Source organism: Buteo buteo, chromosome 4, assembly GCF_964188355.1.
Source record: "Buteo buteo chromosome 4, bButBut1.hap1.1, whole genome shotgun sequence".
NCBI classification, from domain to species: Eukaryota; Metazoa; Chordata; class Aves; order Accipitriformes; family Accipitridae; genus Buteo; species Buteo buteo.
In genome coordinates, this window is record NC_134174.1 from 1,216,290 (window position 1) to 1,231,049 (window position 14,760).

Genomic DNA, 14,760 nt, shown 5'->3' on the forward strand with positions numbered 1-14,760 from the left:
CCTGGAGAGCCAACGTACCCGGGGCTGCAGGCAAGAGCGGTTTCATTTCTCGGTGGAAGAAGTGAATGGGAAAGTCCCCTCCTCCGTGACTTCATGTGTGACAACCCCAAAAAGCTGATTTTTTTCCCCCCCTTTGTCCTCATGAGGGCACGTGGCAGAGAGCGGAGCTGGGGACGGGGACACGGGTGAGGGTCCATCGCCGGCGGAGCGGCCCGGGGACTCGTGTGATCAGCAAATCCAAGGCTGGTGGAGACAGTTGCTGTTAATGATGGAAAAATTAAAGTGAAAAATTAAAAATTAACCCTCTGAGCGAGCTGAAGCCCTTGCGCTTCCCAAAACAGAGGATGTGAAAGGAGGCGGCAGCGGAGGGGAAATGTGCAACCGTCCTGCTTCCTTCCCATTTCCCTGAAATCTCTGCCGAAAAGCTTGACGCCGGCTCATCGGTGGGGCCGTTGTCTCCCACCCATGGGCCTCCCGCTCCGGCCGCTCCTCCGGTGAGGACAGAAAACACCCAGGCAAGGCTGCAGCGGATGCGGAAACGGGATCCTTGAGGAAATATCCATTCAGCATCCCATAAATTGGCATTTTTTAGTGCCTTTTTCCGGCATTTTGTGCCTAGCTGTGGTTTGCACACCGGGTATGGTTGAGGAAGGGAATTTGGATGGGTGTATGGAGGGAAGATGCTCCGAGGCTCACATCTCCTCTTCCCCCAAGCCCTCTGGCAGAACAAGACCACCATTCCCAGCCCAAATTGACCGTTCCCAGCTCATAGGCCAGGATCCGGCCCTGCCCTGCGACCGGGATTCACCCGTCCCGCAGCCGCCTCTTGGGAGAGGCCAGGAACCCGGGACGAGAACGGACGAAAAAACCCACAGCGGGGAAGAAACATCCGTACGGCACAGCGGATAGAGGGGAAAGGTTCCCCTGAGCACCCAGAACGTCTGGAAGGGACTCGGCGGTGACGCAGGTGCGGAGCGGGAATATCCCTGGGGAAGCACCGGGAGATACCCACGGGATTTTGGAATCCTCCGTGGAGCGGATGGACGGAAGCCGTGGGGTTAGGCCGGGCTTTGGCAGACGAGGGGGGGCTTAGAACCACGGCCGAAACCCTGGGTGAGGAGCAGCAGCGCGGGGGGGGTAGGGCTAGCTTAAAATTAAAACAAAAACCCCCACCGAAAACCCCCTAAATTTGCAAGTTAAATAAAGCCGTTCTACCCCAAATCCGAAGCCTGCCCGGGCAGCGCTGGAAGTCTCGCCCCGCCCACTCGCCCCGCCCACTCGCCCCGCTCCATTGTTAACGCCCCCGCGTTGCCGGGCAACGGCCCCGGGGAGGGGGGGTGGAGGTGGGCGGGGAGAACGGCGCTAGGGGCGTGGCCTCCCGTAAAGGGGCGGTGAGCGGGTGGGGCACGCCCACAGATGAGTGACAGCGAGCGCGGCCAATCACAGCCCGGTTGGGGAGGCCGGGGGCGGAGGGGGGTATGGGAGGGGATGCCCCGCCCGCTGCGGGGATCCCCGCGCGTCACGTGGAATGAGCGATGGGCGCGGGGTATGCAAATGTATGTAAAGCGTATGTTAATGAGGTGCCTGCCGGGAAGGGACACCCGGGGGCGGGGGGAACACGGGACCCCGGAGAGGGACACGGGGTGGGAGGACACGGGTGGTGGGGGGACACGGGGGGGGGACACACACGCGGGGACACGGGCCCCGCCCCGGGGGCGTGGGCGTGGCCGGTCCCGTCCCAGGGCCCCACCCCGCCGTGCGGAAGCGCTGGGCGGCGGCCCCGGCTACGGAGCGCAGGTGAGTCTCGGAGCCGGGTCCCGGGGGGGGGGTCCCGGCGGAGCGGGAGTCAGCGGGTGCCGTGGGCACCGCGGGGATGCCCAGGAAAAGTCCTGGGGGGCACTTGGGGACCGTGACCCCCACCCCGCGGGGACCCCCCCGTCCCTATAGGGACCCCCCCGTCCCCACAGGGACCCCCCCAAACCCCGCGGGGACGCCCCCATCCCCATAGGGACCCCCCCGTCCCCGCAGGGACCCCAGGGACCCCCCCGCAGGGACCGCAACCCCGCTTGTCCCCACGGGCCGCAGGACCCCCCTCCCCGTTCCCGCTGGGGTCTGGGGGTGCCCCGTTGGATGCGGCCCCTTCCACCCCCCCCCCCAGGTCCGTCCGTCCCCCATGTCACCCCCTCCCGGCAGCTCGGGGCCACTTTTGTTTCCCCGAAGCTACCGCAGCTTCTGCTTTCGGGGGCGCAGGGTGACGCCCCTGCACCCACGGGTGGGGGACACACGGCGTTTGGGGGGGGGACACTCCCCCCACCCTCCCACTCCCCCGGGATGGGCAGGGACCCCAGCTCCGACCCAGCCCTGCACCCCTTACCCCCACCCACCCACCCCAGGGCCCTGGGGGGGGGGGGGCGGTGGTGGCACGGGGGAGGGGGACACACACACGACACGGTTCCTGTTTTGGGGCACAGCTGCACACACGTGTCACGAGCCGGCCGGGCCTCAGCCCCTCGGACACACACACGTGTCACGAGCTGGCCGGGCCTCAGCCTCACCTCCGGCTGGCGGGTACCCCGGTGCCCCCCCAGCCTTTCTATTCCCCCCTCCCCTCCCCAGATCCCACCATGAACCCCCCGCCTCGCCGGGTGCGGCTGAAGCCCTGGCTGGTGGCCCAGGTGAGCAGCCGGCGCTACCCGGGGCTGCAGTGGCTGGACCCCGAGCGGCGACGCTTCGCCATCCCCTGGCACCACGCCACCCGCCACCCCCCCGGCCCCCAGGACCACGACACCATCTTCAAGGTGACGAGGGGGGGGGAGGGACACGGGGCGGGGGGCGATGGGGTGACAAGGGGGACATGGGACGGGGATGATGGGGGGACCAGGGTGAGAAGGGGGACACAGGGGGGCATGGGATGGGGGTGATGGGGATGATGGGGTGACAAGGGGGTCATGGGATGGGAGTGATGGGGGGGCATGGGATGGGGGTGATGGGGTGACGAGGGGTAGATGGGATGGGGGCGATGGGGGGACCAGGGTGAGAAGGGGGACACAGGATGGAGGTGATGGGGTGACAAGGGGACAGGGGTGATGGGGATGATGGGTGACAAGGGGGACATGGGATGGGGGTGATGGGGTGAGAAGGGGGACACAGGTTGGGAATGATGGGGTGACAAAGGGGACGGGACGGGGGCGATGGGGTGACAAGGGGAACCCGGGATGGGGGTGATGGGGATGACAGGGTGACAAGAGGGACGGGATGCAGGTGATGGCGGTGACGAGGTCCCAAGGGGGACACGGGATGGGGACGGCGGGGTGCCAAGGGGGCACAGGCTGGGGATAACGGTGGGACGGGGTGACAAGGGGGACTCAGACCAGGGTGCTGGGGGTGCTGAGCACCCCTGCCCCCCCCCCCCCCCCCCCCAAAGGCGTGGGCACAGGAGACGGGGAAGTTCACGGAGGGAGTGGACGAGCCGGACCCGGCCAAGTGGAAGGCCAACCTGCGCTGCGCCCTCAACAAGAGCCGCGAGTTCCGGCTGCTCTTCGACGGCACCAAGGCCACCCCGCTCCAGCCCTACAAGGTCTACGAGCTCTGCGAGGGCCCGGCCGATGGTGCAGGTACGGCGGGGGGCACCCATGGGTGTGGGGGGGTCAGGATGCTGGAGGGGTGAGGAGGGATGGGGACTGGGGGTGGGTGGCTTTGGGGAGGGGTTTGGGTACCCCCATGAGGTCCCAGCACCCCTCAAAGCCCCAGCAGCCCATCGGGTCCCAGCACCCCATGAGGTTCCAGCAGCCCACAAGGAACCAGCACCCTGCAATGCCACAGCCCCCCACAAGTCCCCCTACACCCCCCAAAGACTCAGCCCCCCCCCAGCCCCGTCCCCCCGTCCCAGCCCTTCTCTCCCTTGCAGATGGGGTGGCCGAGGATGACTACGGCTGCGGCGTGGAGGAGGATGTCAGCCAGGTACCGGGGGGGGGTGTCATGGTGGGGGGACCCCCAAACCGGGGACACCTCGGGGGGGGTCCCTGCACCCTGACTCCATAACTGCCCCGCTCTCCTCCCCGCAGCTCCAGAAGATGACATCTCTGAGCATCAGTGGTGAGTGGGGGGGTGTCAGGTGGGTGGGGGGGGCAGAGGGTGCAGTTTCAGGGGGCGGCTGGGGGCCCGTGGCCACCCTCCGACCCCACGCTGTGCCCCCAGACACCCGGCACGGGGGGGACCTGCTGCCCCCCTACCCCTGGCCCAAGGAGGAGCCCCCCTTCGGCAGCAGCTGCCCTCTGGGGCCCTTCGCGCCGCCCCCCCCGACGCTGCTCCCCGGGGAGGTGGGGGGCACTCACGGGACCCCCGAGCTGCCCCCCACCGCCCTCGCCGAGACGGGCCCCCCTCTGGGTACCCTGGGGCCCCCAGCCGCCTGCCCGCTGGCACCCATGGAGCAAGTCATCCCCAACCTGCTCATCACCCCTCACATGCTGCCGCGTAAGGACCCGGGTGGGGGGGCTGTCTGTGGGGTGGGGATGGGGTGCCGTGGGTGGGGGGATGGCTGGGGGGGGGGTTGGTGCGGGGTGCTCATGGGGTGGCTGGGCATGGGTGTGGGGTGGCTGCTGGGTGGCCAGATGGTGGTGGCCATGGGTGTGGGGTGGCTATATGGTGGTGGCCATGGGTGCCGGGTGGCTGTTGGGTGGCCATGTGGTGGTGGCCACGGGTGCGGCGTGGCTGGATGGGGTGCCCGTGGTGTGGTCCCCGTTGGGCAGCTCACATCCGCGTCCCTTTGGCAGTGACCGACCTGGAGATCAAGTTCCAGTACCGGGGCCGTCAGGTCTGCGTCCTCACCATCAGCAACCCCCACGGCTGCCGCCTCTTCCACAGCAGCCTGGAGCCCACGCAGGAGCAGGTGGAACTCTTCGGGCCGCTGACGCTGGAGCAGGTCCGCTTCCCCGCCACCGACGCCATCCCCAACGAGAAGCAACGTTTCTACACCCACCAGCTCCTGGACGTGCTGGACCGCGGGCTCATCCTGGAGCTGCAGGGCCAGGACATCTACGCCATCCGCCTCTGCCAGTGCAAGGTCTTCTGGACGGGGCCCTGCGCCACCCACTGCGGCGGCCCCAACCCCATCGAGAGGGAGAAGAAGACCAAGCTCTTCAGCCTGGAGGGGTTTCTCAACGGTGAGAGGAGAATGGGGTTGTCCCCCCATGCCCTTTGAGGACACGGCGTGGGACAGAGGGACCAAGTTGGGATGGGGGGACACCAGCTGGTACATGGGGACCTGATGGCGTGGAGGGACCGAGCTGGGATGGGGAGATATGGTGGCATGGGGCGACACCACCCAGCACAAGGCGACCAGCTGGGATGGTGGTGGGACAGGCTGGCGCGAGGCCCCATCCTGCCCCTCACCGTGGCGTCCGGCCCCACAGGCCTCATCCTGTTCCAGAAGGGCCAGACCACCACCCCACCCCCCTTCGAGATCTTCTTCTGCTTCGGCGAGGAGTGGCCGGACCAGAAGCCCAAGGAGAAAAAGCTCATCACGGTGCAGGTGAGGGGACAAAGGCTCCCAGGGATGGGGACACCCCTGGGCTGTCCCCCAGGTCAGGACGCTGCCCGCAGGACACGGGTGGGCGTCCCCGCGCCGTGCCGGCTGACGCAGCGAGGGACTCTTGCAGGTGGTGCCGGTGGCGGCGCGGCTGCTGCTGGAGATGTTCTCGGGAGAGCTGTCCTGGTCGGCCGACAGCATCCCCCTGCAGATCTCCCACCCCGACCTCAAGGACAAGATGGTGGAACAGTTCAAGGAGCTTCACCAGCTCTGGCAGAACCAGCAACGGCTGCCACCGGCGCAACCAGAGCCCGGCCCTGCCGCCGGACCCTGGGTGCTGCCGCCCGGCTCCCTGCCCCAGTGACGGGGGGACGCGGGGCTGGGGTGGGGGGATGCAGGGGCCACCCACCGCAGCGCCCGTTGGGGTGGCGTTTCCCACGCTGTCACCCCGTGGCTGTCCAGCTGCGTCCACCCATCCCTCCAGAGCTGCCGGTGACAAGCATCCACTGGGTCCCATGATCACGTCCTGGCCCTGATCACTCATCCCAGGAGAAGCTGGACACCCCCCCTTCTCCCTGGGGCCACCCAGGATGCGAAATGGCAGTTTTGGGGTGAAACAGCAAGAAAATGGGCCACACTGGACTCCCAGTGCTGGTGGGGGTGGCTGCACTCCCTGCAGCTCAGGGCACCCCAAGCCAGGCACGGCCCTGAGAGAAAAACCAGGCCGGGACTTGGGTTTTTAATTTATTTTTTTTCAGTTTTTTGTTGTTTTTATTGTTCTCGAGATGGCTACACACCCCCGGAGGGAACAGCATGCGCTCTAGCCGTGCCCGCGGGCCCGCGCCGGCCCTCTCCCAGCCCCGTCCCTGCACTCGCTCGAGCCGTCTCCTCCCCACGCGAACTGACCCTAAAATAAACCAAATAAAAGCAATAAAAAAAAACCAAACAAAAAAAACCCAACCAAAAAAAAACCAACCCAAAAAACCAAACTAAAAAAGAAGAAGAAAAAAAATAGAATATATATATTTAAACAGTCTGTCCCGCCTGCATCTGCTCCGGGAGGTCACCACCAGGCAGGACACAGCGGGCTCGGGGAGGGCAGAGCCTGCAGCCACTGCCTTTTCCTAAATCTATTTTAAACCCCTATCTTTCCTGAAATAATTTCTATTGTTTGTTTGTTTGTTTCGGGTTTGTTTTTTTTTTTTTTCTCCACTTCACAGAAAGTTTTCTACTTCGCACTCTGGTGCGGGTAAATCCATTTTCCTCCAGTGTCTGGTGGCGGTTTGTTGGTGTGTTGGGTTTTTTTGTGTGTTTTTTTTTGTTTTGGTTTTTTTTTGTGATTTTTTTTTTTCCCCCCGTTGGTTTGTTTTCTTGTTTCGGTAGCCGATGTTCGGGAAGCGAATCCGCCGGGAAAGCGGGATCCTCGAGCTGTCCTCCCGCGCGCATGCGCAGGCCCCGGCTCTCCTGGCTGGCGGGACGCGCTGGAGTGAGTGAAAGCCCTCGGCCACGATGAACTTTGCTGATTGTGGGACACATTCTTGGTTTTCTTCGTTTCCTGTCTTCTAATTAAAAGACATTCCTGGGAGGGGGAGAGAGGGCTCAGTCCTCCTTCCCACCTGCTTCTCCCGCAGAGTCACAACCCCACGGCCCGTGGTGCCACCACCGTCACTGTGGGGCAGGGTCACGGTCCCTGCGGCCGCTCGTGGTCCCATCGCCGGCTCTTACCTGGGAGACGGGCGCCGTGCCGGAGCAGGAGCTATCGGAACAGGCGGGTGAAGTCCCTCAGAGCCCAGCAGACTTGTTTACATTCCTCAGCGCTGCAAAACAAGGGGTGACACGGGGGGGTGTGTGTGTGTGACATTAGGGGGACGTTTGGGAAGAGGAGAAGGTGTCCTCCGCCCAGCACAGCCCTGTTGGCACGCGATGGCGGTGGGGACCGGGAGCCAGGAGCACGGTGGCTCGGCTCTGACATGTTGGCAGAGATGTAGGGGCAACCGTTGGGATAAAACAGGCTCGGCAGCCCCCGAACCAGCTGAGGGGACCTGCGTGCCACTACGGTGGCGGCTGGATGAAAGGAGCCAGCCGCCCCTGGGGACGAGCACAGCAGGAGACTCAGGTTCCAGGATTTTTTCCAGGGCTGGGCAGAGGGCGAGGGAGCGTTTGGGTGTTGAGCGGCCGGTGACCCCAAACGGGCCGGTGACCCCGCTCATGGAGGGGAGGACAGCGGGCACCGGCTGGCCGGAGCAGGCTGCAGCTTGCTGGGCTGATCCTGCTCTCGCCCTGGGGCAGGACCCGGCCGTCGGAGCAGCTTGGACGGGAGCCGGTGACTCACAGGGCCGAGGAGATGGAGGGAGGGCGGACGGCAGGATGGCTTGCGAAAGGAGGGATGCTGGCTGCGCAGGGCTCGGGCAAGAGCAGAAAAACCTGTTCAGTGATGGAAAAGGCAACACGTGCCCTCCAAAGCAAGGCTTTCCGCAGCCCGTGTTGTACTGGGAACACCCCGGATGAGACATCCGAGCAGATTTGTGGGCAGGGGCCAGCGGTGACGTCCCACCAGCACGCTCCGCTCTTGTGGAGATGCTTTGGGGCTGCTGGAGGACAACCCGTGGGAAGCAGCAGGTAGGACTGAGCCTTGTAGGACACCAGGGTGCACGGCCCGCAGCCCAGAGAGGAGCTCACAAGGGAGACGGAGCTGCGGCCGCGTGCCGCCCATTGCCGTCCTGGCTCCTGGCATCGCAGCCTGCCCCGCTCCGGCACGCTCACCTCGTGACCTGCTTGTGGAAGTCCGTCAGCTGTTTGTGTGTGACCTGGATGGCTCCTCCCGTCGTTTCCTTTGGTAAACCCTTCAGCGAGTTCTCCAGCCAGCGACAAAACGTCTGGAGGAAGCAAGAGAAGGGAGAAGCTCAGGATATGGAGCCAAACCCAGCTTCCCCACGTGCTGGCTTAGGGGAGGCTTTGGGATTTGGCCCCATGTGAGACCATGTGCACTCCAGGATGGCTCAGGCCCCCCCCGCACCCTTTCAGGGTACATCTTGTCCCTCTCACCGGCCGGTCGATCTGCATGATCTCCCAGAGCACCTCGGCGACGTCAGGCAGGGTGTACGGCGGCAGGCAGAAGCAGCACGTGTGCAGCAGTTGGTTGACGAGCTGCTGGCCCAGTTGGTTCATCACCTGGCTGATGAGCTCCTTCCGTACTTCGAAGTCCTCCTCGTGCTGCAGGAGGAAGAAGAGGGGGGCGGTGAGCAGGGCCCTGGGGACACAGACAAGCTGCTCCTCGCTCTGGGACCGACTCCCAGAACATCTCCACCGGCAGCGGTGGAGTAACCGTGGTGGCTTGGCTACGGCAGCGGGACCGGCCTCTCGGGGGACCACAGTGACAAACACTGATGAAAATGGCACCCCCAACTCCGCGGAGGAAGACCGCTGCCCCGAGGAACGACGCCATGGGTCACTCACGTCGTTGGCCACCCCGGTGTGGATGAGATCACGCAGGAACTTCATGACGCTGCAGTTGGCGTCCCGGTGATCCAGGGTGGTGGCGGCGATGGCCCACTGCAGGATGGGGATCATCACCTGGCTGCGTAGCAAGGTGACGGGGCTGCGCTGGATAAACCTGGCCGGGCAGAGGACAGATGGACATTACCGGCACTTGCCTGGCTTCCCGGCACCCTGCCTATCCCTGTGTGCTGGTGGGAAGGCAGCACCCTGCCTTCTCCCACTTGCCCATGGAGACGGGAGCGCTCCCAGGGGCGCATGGGGACCCCTCCACGAGGAGAGAGGGGTTGGTTGGGGTGTCCTCACGCAGCAGCAGAAGGCAACAGGAGAGCGTGGGTACCTGGCTGCTAGTCGGAAGAGGTCGTCCACAGTGTCCGGGTGGTTCTGAAGGCCATTGGGCTGCTCTAGGAGTTGGAAGGTGGGTATGCATAGTGCCTAGGAGAGGGGTCATGGGGTTCCGTTAGTAATTAACTATGATTACATCTCAAACTGCCTTTCTCTCTGCAGGGAGATTTCTAGCAGGGACCACACCAGAGTGGATCACACCCTGGCTTCTCCTCCTGACAGCCACCATCACAGCCGAAAGGGCAGGTCTGGATCTCTCCTCCCGATGGGGTACGTGCCCCAGAGCAGCAACACCTTCCTCAACGACTGAGCTCCTCCAACGAGAAGCCACTCACCAGTTCTGCTTTAACCAAAAACTTCTCCTCCTTGCTTTTGTTCAGGCAGCCACCAACTTACACAAGAGCAGAGAGGTGTTGGGACCAGCCTAGGTTTCTGGGGAAACTGCTCTGCTTTGTACAAACCCTCTGGGCACCCACGGCACAGCCTTCCCCACGAGCAAAGAGGGGTAGTTACTGTGCCAGCACGTAGAAACAAGAAGGGCAACAAAGTTGGTGAAGGGTCTAGAGCACAAGTCTTATGAGAAGAGGCTGAGGGAACTGGGGTTGTTCAGCCTGGAGAAGAGGAGGCTGAGGGGAGACCTGATCGCTCTCTACAACTACCTGAAAGGAGGGTGTAGTGAGTTGGGGGTCGGTCTCTTCTCCCAAGTAACAAGTGACAGGATGAGAGGAAAGAGCCTCAAGTTGTGCCAGGGAAGGTTTAGATTGGATATTAGGAAAAATTTCTTCACCGAAAGGGTTGTCAAGCATTGGAACAGGCTGCCCAGGGAAGTGGTGGAGTCACCGTCCCTGGGGGTATTTAAAAGATGTGTAGATGGGGTGCTCAGGGACACGGGTCAGTAGGACTTGGCAGTGCTAGCTTAATGGTTGGACTCAGTGATCTTAAAGGTCTTTCCCAACCTAAATGACGATTCTATGATTTAGATACATGGGAACCAAACCCATCAGCTCTCTGCACCCACCTGCAGCATGTCGAGCAGTCCCTGCCGGCAGCCTTCCTCCATGCCGTACTCGTCCACCAAGATGCTGCCCAGGTAGAGGAAACAGGAGTGCTGGTGCGCCCGGTACACATTCACCATCTGCGGGGAGACACACACCGCCTGGCACCGCGAACGCCGCCTGCCCACCGCCAACACCGCAGGCAGCGGCGGGTCCGGCACAGAAACTGCTGCGACTGTTTCCACCAGAGAAGTCCCTGCGTGCCGCTCGCTGGGGCCCAACGGCTGCAGGATCCGGCTGGGAACCTGGCAGCCCCCCTGCCACGGCTGGGGATTTCCTCGGCCGGCCCCACACTTCCTGAAGGGCTGGACCTACCACAGAGACCCCAAACCAGCTGCACCCCAGGGGCACGGTCCTCCTGGCTTCCTGACAGCAAGGGGCTGTAGCCCCCAGCTCCGATTCACAGGCGACCCATGGAGGGGTGAAGCCGTACGCTCGTTACCTCCCACCGCCCCAGCCAGGGATGCTTGCCCACCGGATCTGCCCAGCAGTCCCACCTTCTCTCTGAGAAGGGGCTGCTCTCATCACGTGCTGAGACAATGTCCCAGCCTGCTAGAGTGTCCCCCAGCCCCAGGGTGGGCAGGGGACACCCTGAAACACTTGCTCAGGTCTGATCTTGCACTTGGGAGCGTCTCCGTGCTGCAGCTCCCAAAGCCAAGGCAGCTTCCCCTCGCTTTTGATCCTTCCTTAGCCCAGTGGAAGCACCAAGCAGAGCAGGGGACACCTGACATCAGGCTGAGAGTTACCTCTTCAAGGAGTTGAACAATGCAGAGTTTCATGCATACTTTTCAAATTACAGATGCAACTGCAGGGCTCCCACAACCTACAGAGCATCAATCAGGCAGAGCTTAGCTCTCCCTTGTGGTTCAAAGGCTCTCTCTACTCCTCAAGGGTTTATGTAGGAACTCCTGAGACTGCCAGCATTCACCGCAGCACTTTCCAGCACCGGTTGCTGCCTGGCCACACATCGATGGCACCCTGGGCAGCTGCCCACAAGACGCACCTGCCTGCCGATGCGAACCAAGTGAGCTTTTTCCAAAGACAGCTCCAAGCCCAAGATCGCAGCGTCCCCACAAAGATGTTGAAAGCGAGGTTTCTCGGCAGCAGCCTCCGTACCTGGGTGACGAGCGGTTGCAGCAGGGCGGCAGAACCTTTGCCCACGCAGCGGACAGCGAAGCGCAGGCACCGGCAGCACCGCTCCACGATGCGGTTATCGGCACTGTGTTTGTTCAGGGTCTCCGACAGCACGGGCCAGATCTGAGCGTAGACAGACAGAAGGGGTTAAAGCTGAACCGAGGACACAGTGCACCCCACCACAATAGCACCCTCCTGTCCGAAAAACACCCAGATTCCTGTACTGTCAGGCAGATGCCACTCTGGTCCCGAAAATAAGAGGCACCTGCATTATGGGACGCATAAATTAGCTTTACTTAGGAGTGAAGAGCTCAGAGTGGCTTAATACCTCTGGTGCAGCGCTGCAAGCATTACAAGGGAAGAGAAATTAAAGTACCTGGGACAATTCCAGAGCCAGGTCCCCTTCCAGGGGTTTGAAGACCCAAATCCCACCTCCCCTGCCCCCCCCCCCCACCGCACAGCCCCAGGCAGAGGTGCCATCGGACATATGGATCTGCCCAGCAGCTGGGGATTGCAACCAAACCCACCACTTGGTACGACACCCCCATCAATCCCCCTGCAGAAATTCCTGCCCTGAATCCGGACCCGCTGGCACTTACTTCCTGAATGACTTTTTGGCACGGATGGATCTGTCCATTTTCTACAATGGGGTTGGTGTGTCTGTGAAAAGCAACAAAGGGTTAACGGTATGTTCTCTAAACAGTCAGGTTTTGTGTTTAAAGCCGAGGAAATGGGTTGGAGCCTCAAGCACCCGCCGAGGCTGCGGGAAGGGGACCACAAACTAGCTTAGAGGAGCTGGGGAGTCTTGAACTTGGCTGAAGAAGCAGCTTCCAGCCCATTCCTCTCAGGGCCAGGGGGAAACGAGCTGCGACTAATTTGGTTTTAAGTCTCTGGGTGAGCAACTTTGACTCACGTGCTCACGAACCCCCTGCACAGGCTGTTGCAGCCCCTCCTTCCTTACCTAAATATGACAGCGAGTCGATCCAGGGGCACAGTAGGGTCTGAGGAGAGGCCGTTGCTCGGCTCCTGAGAGAGCAGCTAGAGAACAAGGGAAAACAATGGGATTTCAGGACCACAGGCAGCCCCGTTTCTCAGCCTGGATGCCAGACCCCACCAGCAGCACCTTCACATCCCCTTCAGGCCAAAGCAGAGCAGACATCTCCGCAAACCTTGCCTAGGACCTAGGCACCTCCTAGCCTCAGCCACACGCATGTAGGTTACTCTGAAAGCTCAGAGTGGCTTCTCTTTTTGTCTTCTCCGCATTCAGAGCCTACTCAAAGGGATCTCTGGAGGAGAAGGGAGCAGGGTCAGAGGTGGAAGAGAAGCTTGCCAACGGGCGAGAGCTGCTAGGAGCAGGCAGTGTTGGCAGGAGGAGCTCTCAGGAACCACTCTTGTGCAGCTACGGGTCATCCTGAAAAGACAGAGGACGTGCACGTCCCTTTCCTGAGGCTTCCCTCTGAGATTTCTACTCTCCATTATCCTGGATCTGCATGGAAAGGTCACTAGGGCCACCATGTTTTTGGGACAGCCAGAACGTGACCTTTTGGGGCCACATGCCCCACAAAGAAGTCGAGTTCCCACATTCTCCATCCCAGAGATGCGGGGTGAAAGCTGCCTGCTGCATTCAAGGTGGGTCAGAAGGCCAGCTCTTTGGCTCCTTGCACATAAACTGATTTCTAAGAACCCTTTTCTTCCCATTTAACGCATTACAGGCTCTACCAGCTAGGTATTTCGCAACCAGGAGAGGCTTAGGGACAAGTACGGTCTCAGTCATGGACTCCTCATACACCTCTGACTTTGAGGACATGCGATTACCACAGCAGATCAAGCCACCGGGCAAAGACGGAGCCACAGCAGCTTGATGGTGTCTGATCTGTCCCATCCAAACCAGTGACAGACAAGGAGCATGTTAACGCAGCTCCGGCCAGGACGTACCTTCTTCAGCGCCATCACTTGTACGGCACAGAGTTCACTGAGGCATTCTGCTATCTTCTCCAAGGGGAGCCTGGCGAGGACCAAGGCTGTCCCTGAAAGGCAAGAGGAGACAGGCTCAGGAGCAGGAATGCAGCGTAGGAGTGTGGTCGGTGAAACACAACATGAGCGACGTTCCCAAACAGGCCCTGCCTGCAGCCTGCTACCAGTCCTGCCTGTGTGCAGGCAGGGAGAGGGCACGGCTCCGAGGCAAAGGCAGGGTCTGCTTCCCGAGACTGGAAGATGTTTCTCTACAGCTTGAACCCGACTCTTTGGTTAAACCAGACACCAAAATACTTTCTGCAGGGCGGGAAGGAGGAAGGGATGCCAGCACGTGGGAGTACAGGTATGATCTAAAGGCAGACGGACATCACAAGCACATCTGGGCATCCCAGCGTGCCCCTGCAGCGTCCTTGCCCTGGCCCAGCAGCAACACGAGGTCTGAAAAAGCTTCTTTTGACCCACAGCTAAGGCATTTCAGGGCTCCCACAAAAATGAAATATGACGACGAACGCTTGAGCCGCTCCCCACTGCCACATCACAGCATCCCACTCAAAGGCAGGAGGAGCACAACCACCCCGCGTCGGAGGTGCCAGCAGACCACAGGGCTGGGGCTGATGACAACACCAGGAGGAAAAAATTCTCCCCAGCTCACGTATTCATTGCGTTGTTTTAAAGAAGGAAGAGAAAATACTTTGCGGCAAAGAGGAGCAGCTCAGAAGCACAGCTAATGCTGCTCGCATCAATACATGAGTACAAACAAGTGAAAAACCATGAGTTTTGTCTCTTTAGTCACACATCCTGACAGTACAAGCTCCAGAGCTGCTCCATTTTTAAAGGTTTTGGAAGGACTCGAATCCATTGGGAATCTTTGAGACCAGACACCAGTCCTGCACACCCACGAAACCAGCCGTGGTTGAAGAGGCACACAATGCCCAACAGCCAAAGGCCTGGTGAGAAGCAAATGCTCTGACTGCTGGCTGGAGTTGAAAAACTACATTCTTGTGCCCAAACTGTCTCTAAAATGACAAATACTCGCAATTTTCCAGCCTGTGCGTACAGCAGCCGACTTCCAAGTGTTCGGATATAGCAGTAACCCATTGCTAGCTTGGCACGCAAGCATTTCAAATGTTTTCTTCCCGCATTTCAAGTTCAGAGCAGGGATGAAGATAGCTTATAAACCCAGAAAGGATCTCTTTCTACCTCCTGCCCTATGTGAGCTCTTGAGAAGAC

The 14,760-nt window shown here is 61.2% G+C and overlaps 2 protein-coding genes across 5 annotated transcripts in view; one reads left to right on the forward strand and one right to left on the reverse strand.

Annotated features, from left to right (window-relative positions):
• The first annotated feature begins 1,703 nt into the window (after positions 1–1,703).
• IRF5 (interferon regulatory factor 5) lies at positions 1,704–6,483 on the forward strand. Of its 3 annotated transcripts, none has more exons than XM_075024509.1 (9): positions 1,704–1,797; positions 2,617–2,798; positions 3,425–3,614; positions 3,908–3,960; positions 4,065–4,095; positions 4,198–4,473; positions 4,773–5,162; positions 5,412–5,530; positions 5,658–6,483. In XM_075024509.1, exons 2-9 carry the CDS (start codon positions 2,625–2,627, stop codon positions 5,889–5,891), a joined length of 1,467 nt encoding a protein of 488 aa, XP_074880610.1. In that variant the 5' UTR covers positions 1,704–1,797; positions 2,617–2,624; the 3' UTR covers positions 5,892–6,483. The 3 variants fall into 3 exon arrangements, with proteins under 3 accessions (XP_074880610.1, XP_074880612.1, XP_074880611.1); XM_075024510.1 differs by having other exon boundaries at positions 1,728–1,797; positions 2,589–2,798; XM_075024511.1 differs by lacking the exon at positions 4,198–4,473.
• A 222-nt stretch (positions 6,484–6,705) lies between these two features.
• Positions 6,706–14,760, reverse strand: part of TNPO3 (transportin 3) — a 42,834-nt gene continuing 34,779 nt past the window's right edge. For both annotated transcript variants that reach the window (XM_075024506.1, XM_075024507.1), the window contains exons 13-23: positions 13,492–13,583; positions 12,518–12,594; positions 12,156–12,216; positions 11,539–11,679; positions 10,386–10,502; positions 9,363–9,457; positions 8,984–9,140; positions 8,573–8,740; positions 8,291–8,403; positions 7,253–7,344; positions 6,706–7,106 (exon numbers count right to left, since the gene is read on the reverse strand). In XM_075024506.1, the coding sequence (XP_074880607.1) occupies positions 7,284–7,344; positions 8,291–8,403; positions 8,573–8,740; positions 8,984–9,140; positions 9,363–9,457; positions 10,386–10,502; positions 11,539–11,679; positions 12,156–12,216; positions 12,518–12,594; positions 13,492–13,583 (1,082 nt within the window). In that variant the 3' untranslated portion in view covers positions 6,706–7,106; positions 7,253–7,283. The remainder of the gene's footprint in view (positions 7,107–7,252; positions 7,345–8,290; positions 8,404–8,572; positions 8,741–8,983; positions 9,141–9,362; positions 9,458–10,385; positions 10,503–11,538; positions 11,680–12,155; positions 12,217–12,517; positions 12,595–13,491; positions 13,584–14,760) is intronic.

Coding starts and splice junctions, on each gene's coding strand:
- IRF5 (XM_075024509.1), top strand. CDS start 2,625: ATGAACCCCCCGCCTCGCCGGGTGCGGCTGAAGCCCTGGCTGGTGGCC. Junction 2,799..3,424: donor ACCACGACACCATCTTCAAG/GTGACGAGGGGG, acceptor CCCCCCCCAAAG/GCGTGGGCACAGGAGACGGG. Junction 4,096..4,197: donor GACATCTCTGAGCATCAGTG/GTGAGTGGGGGG, acceptor CTGTGCCCCCAG/ACACCCGGCACGGGGGGGAC.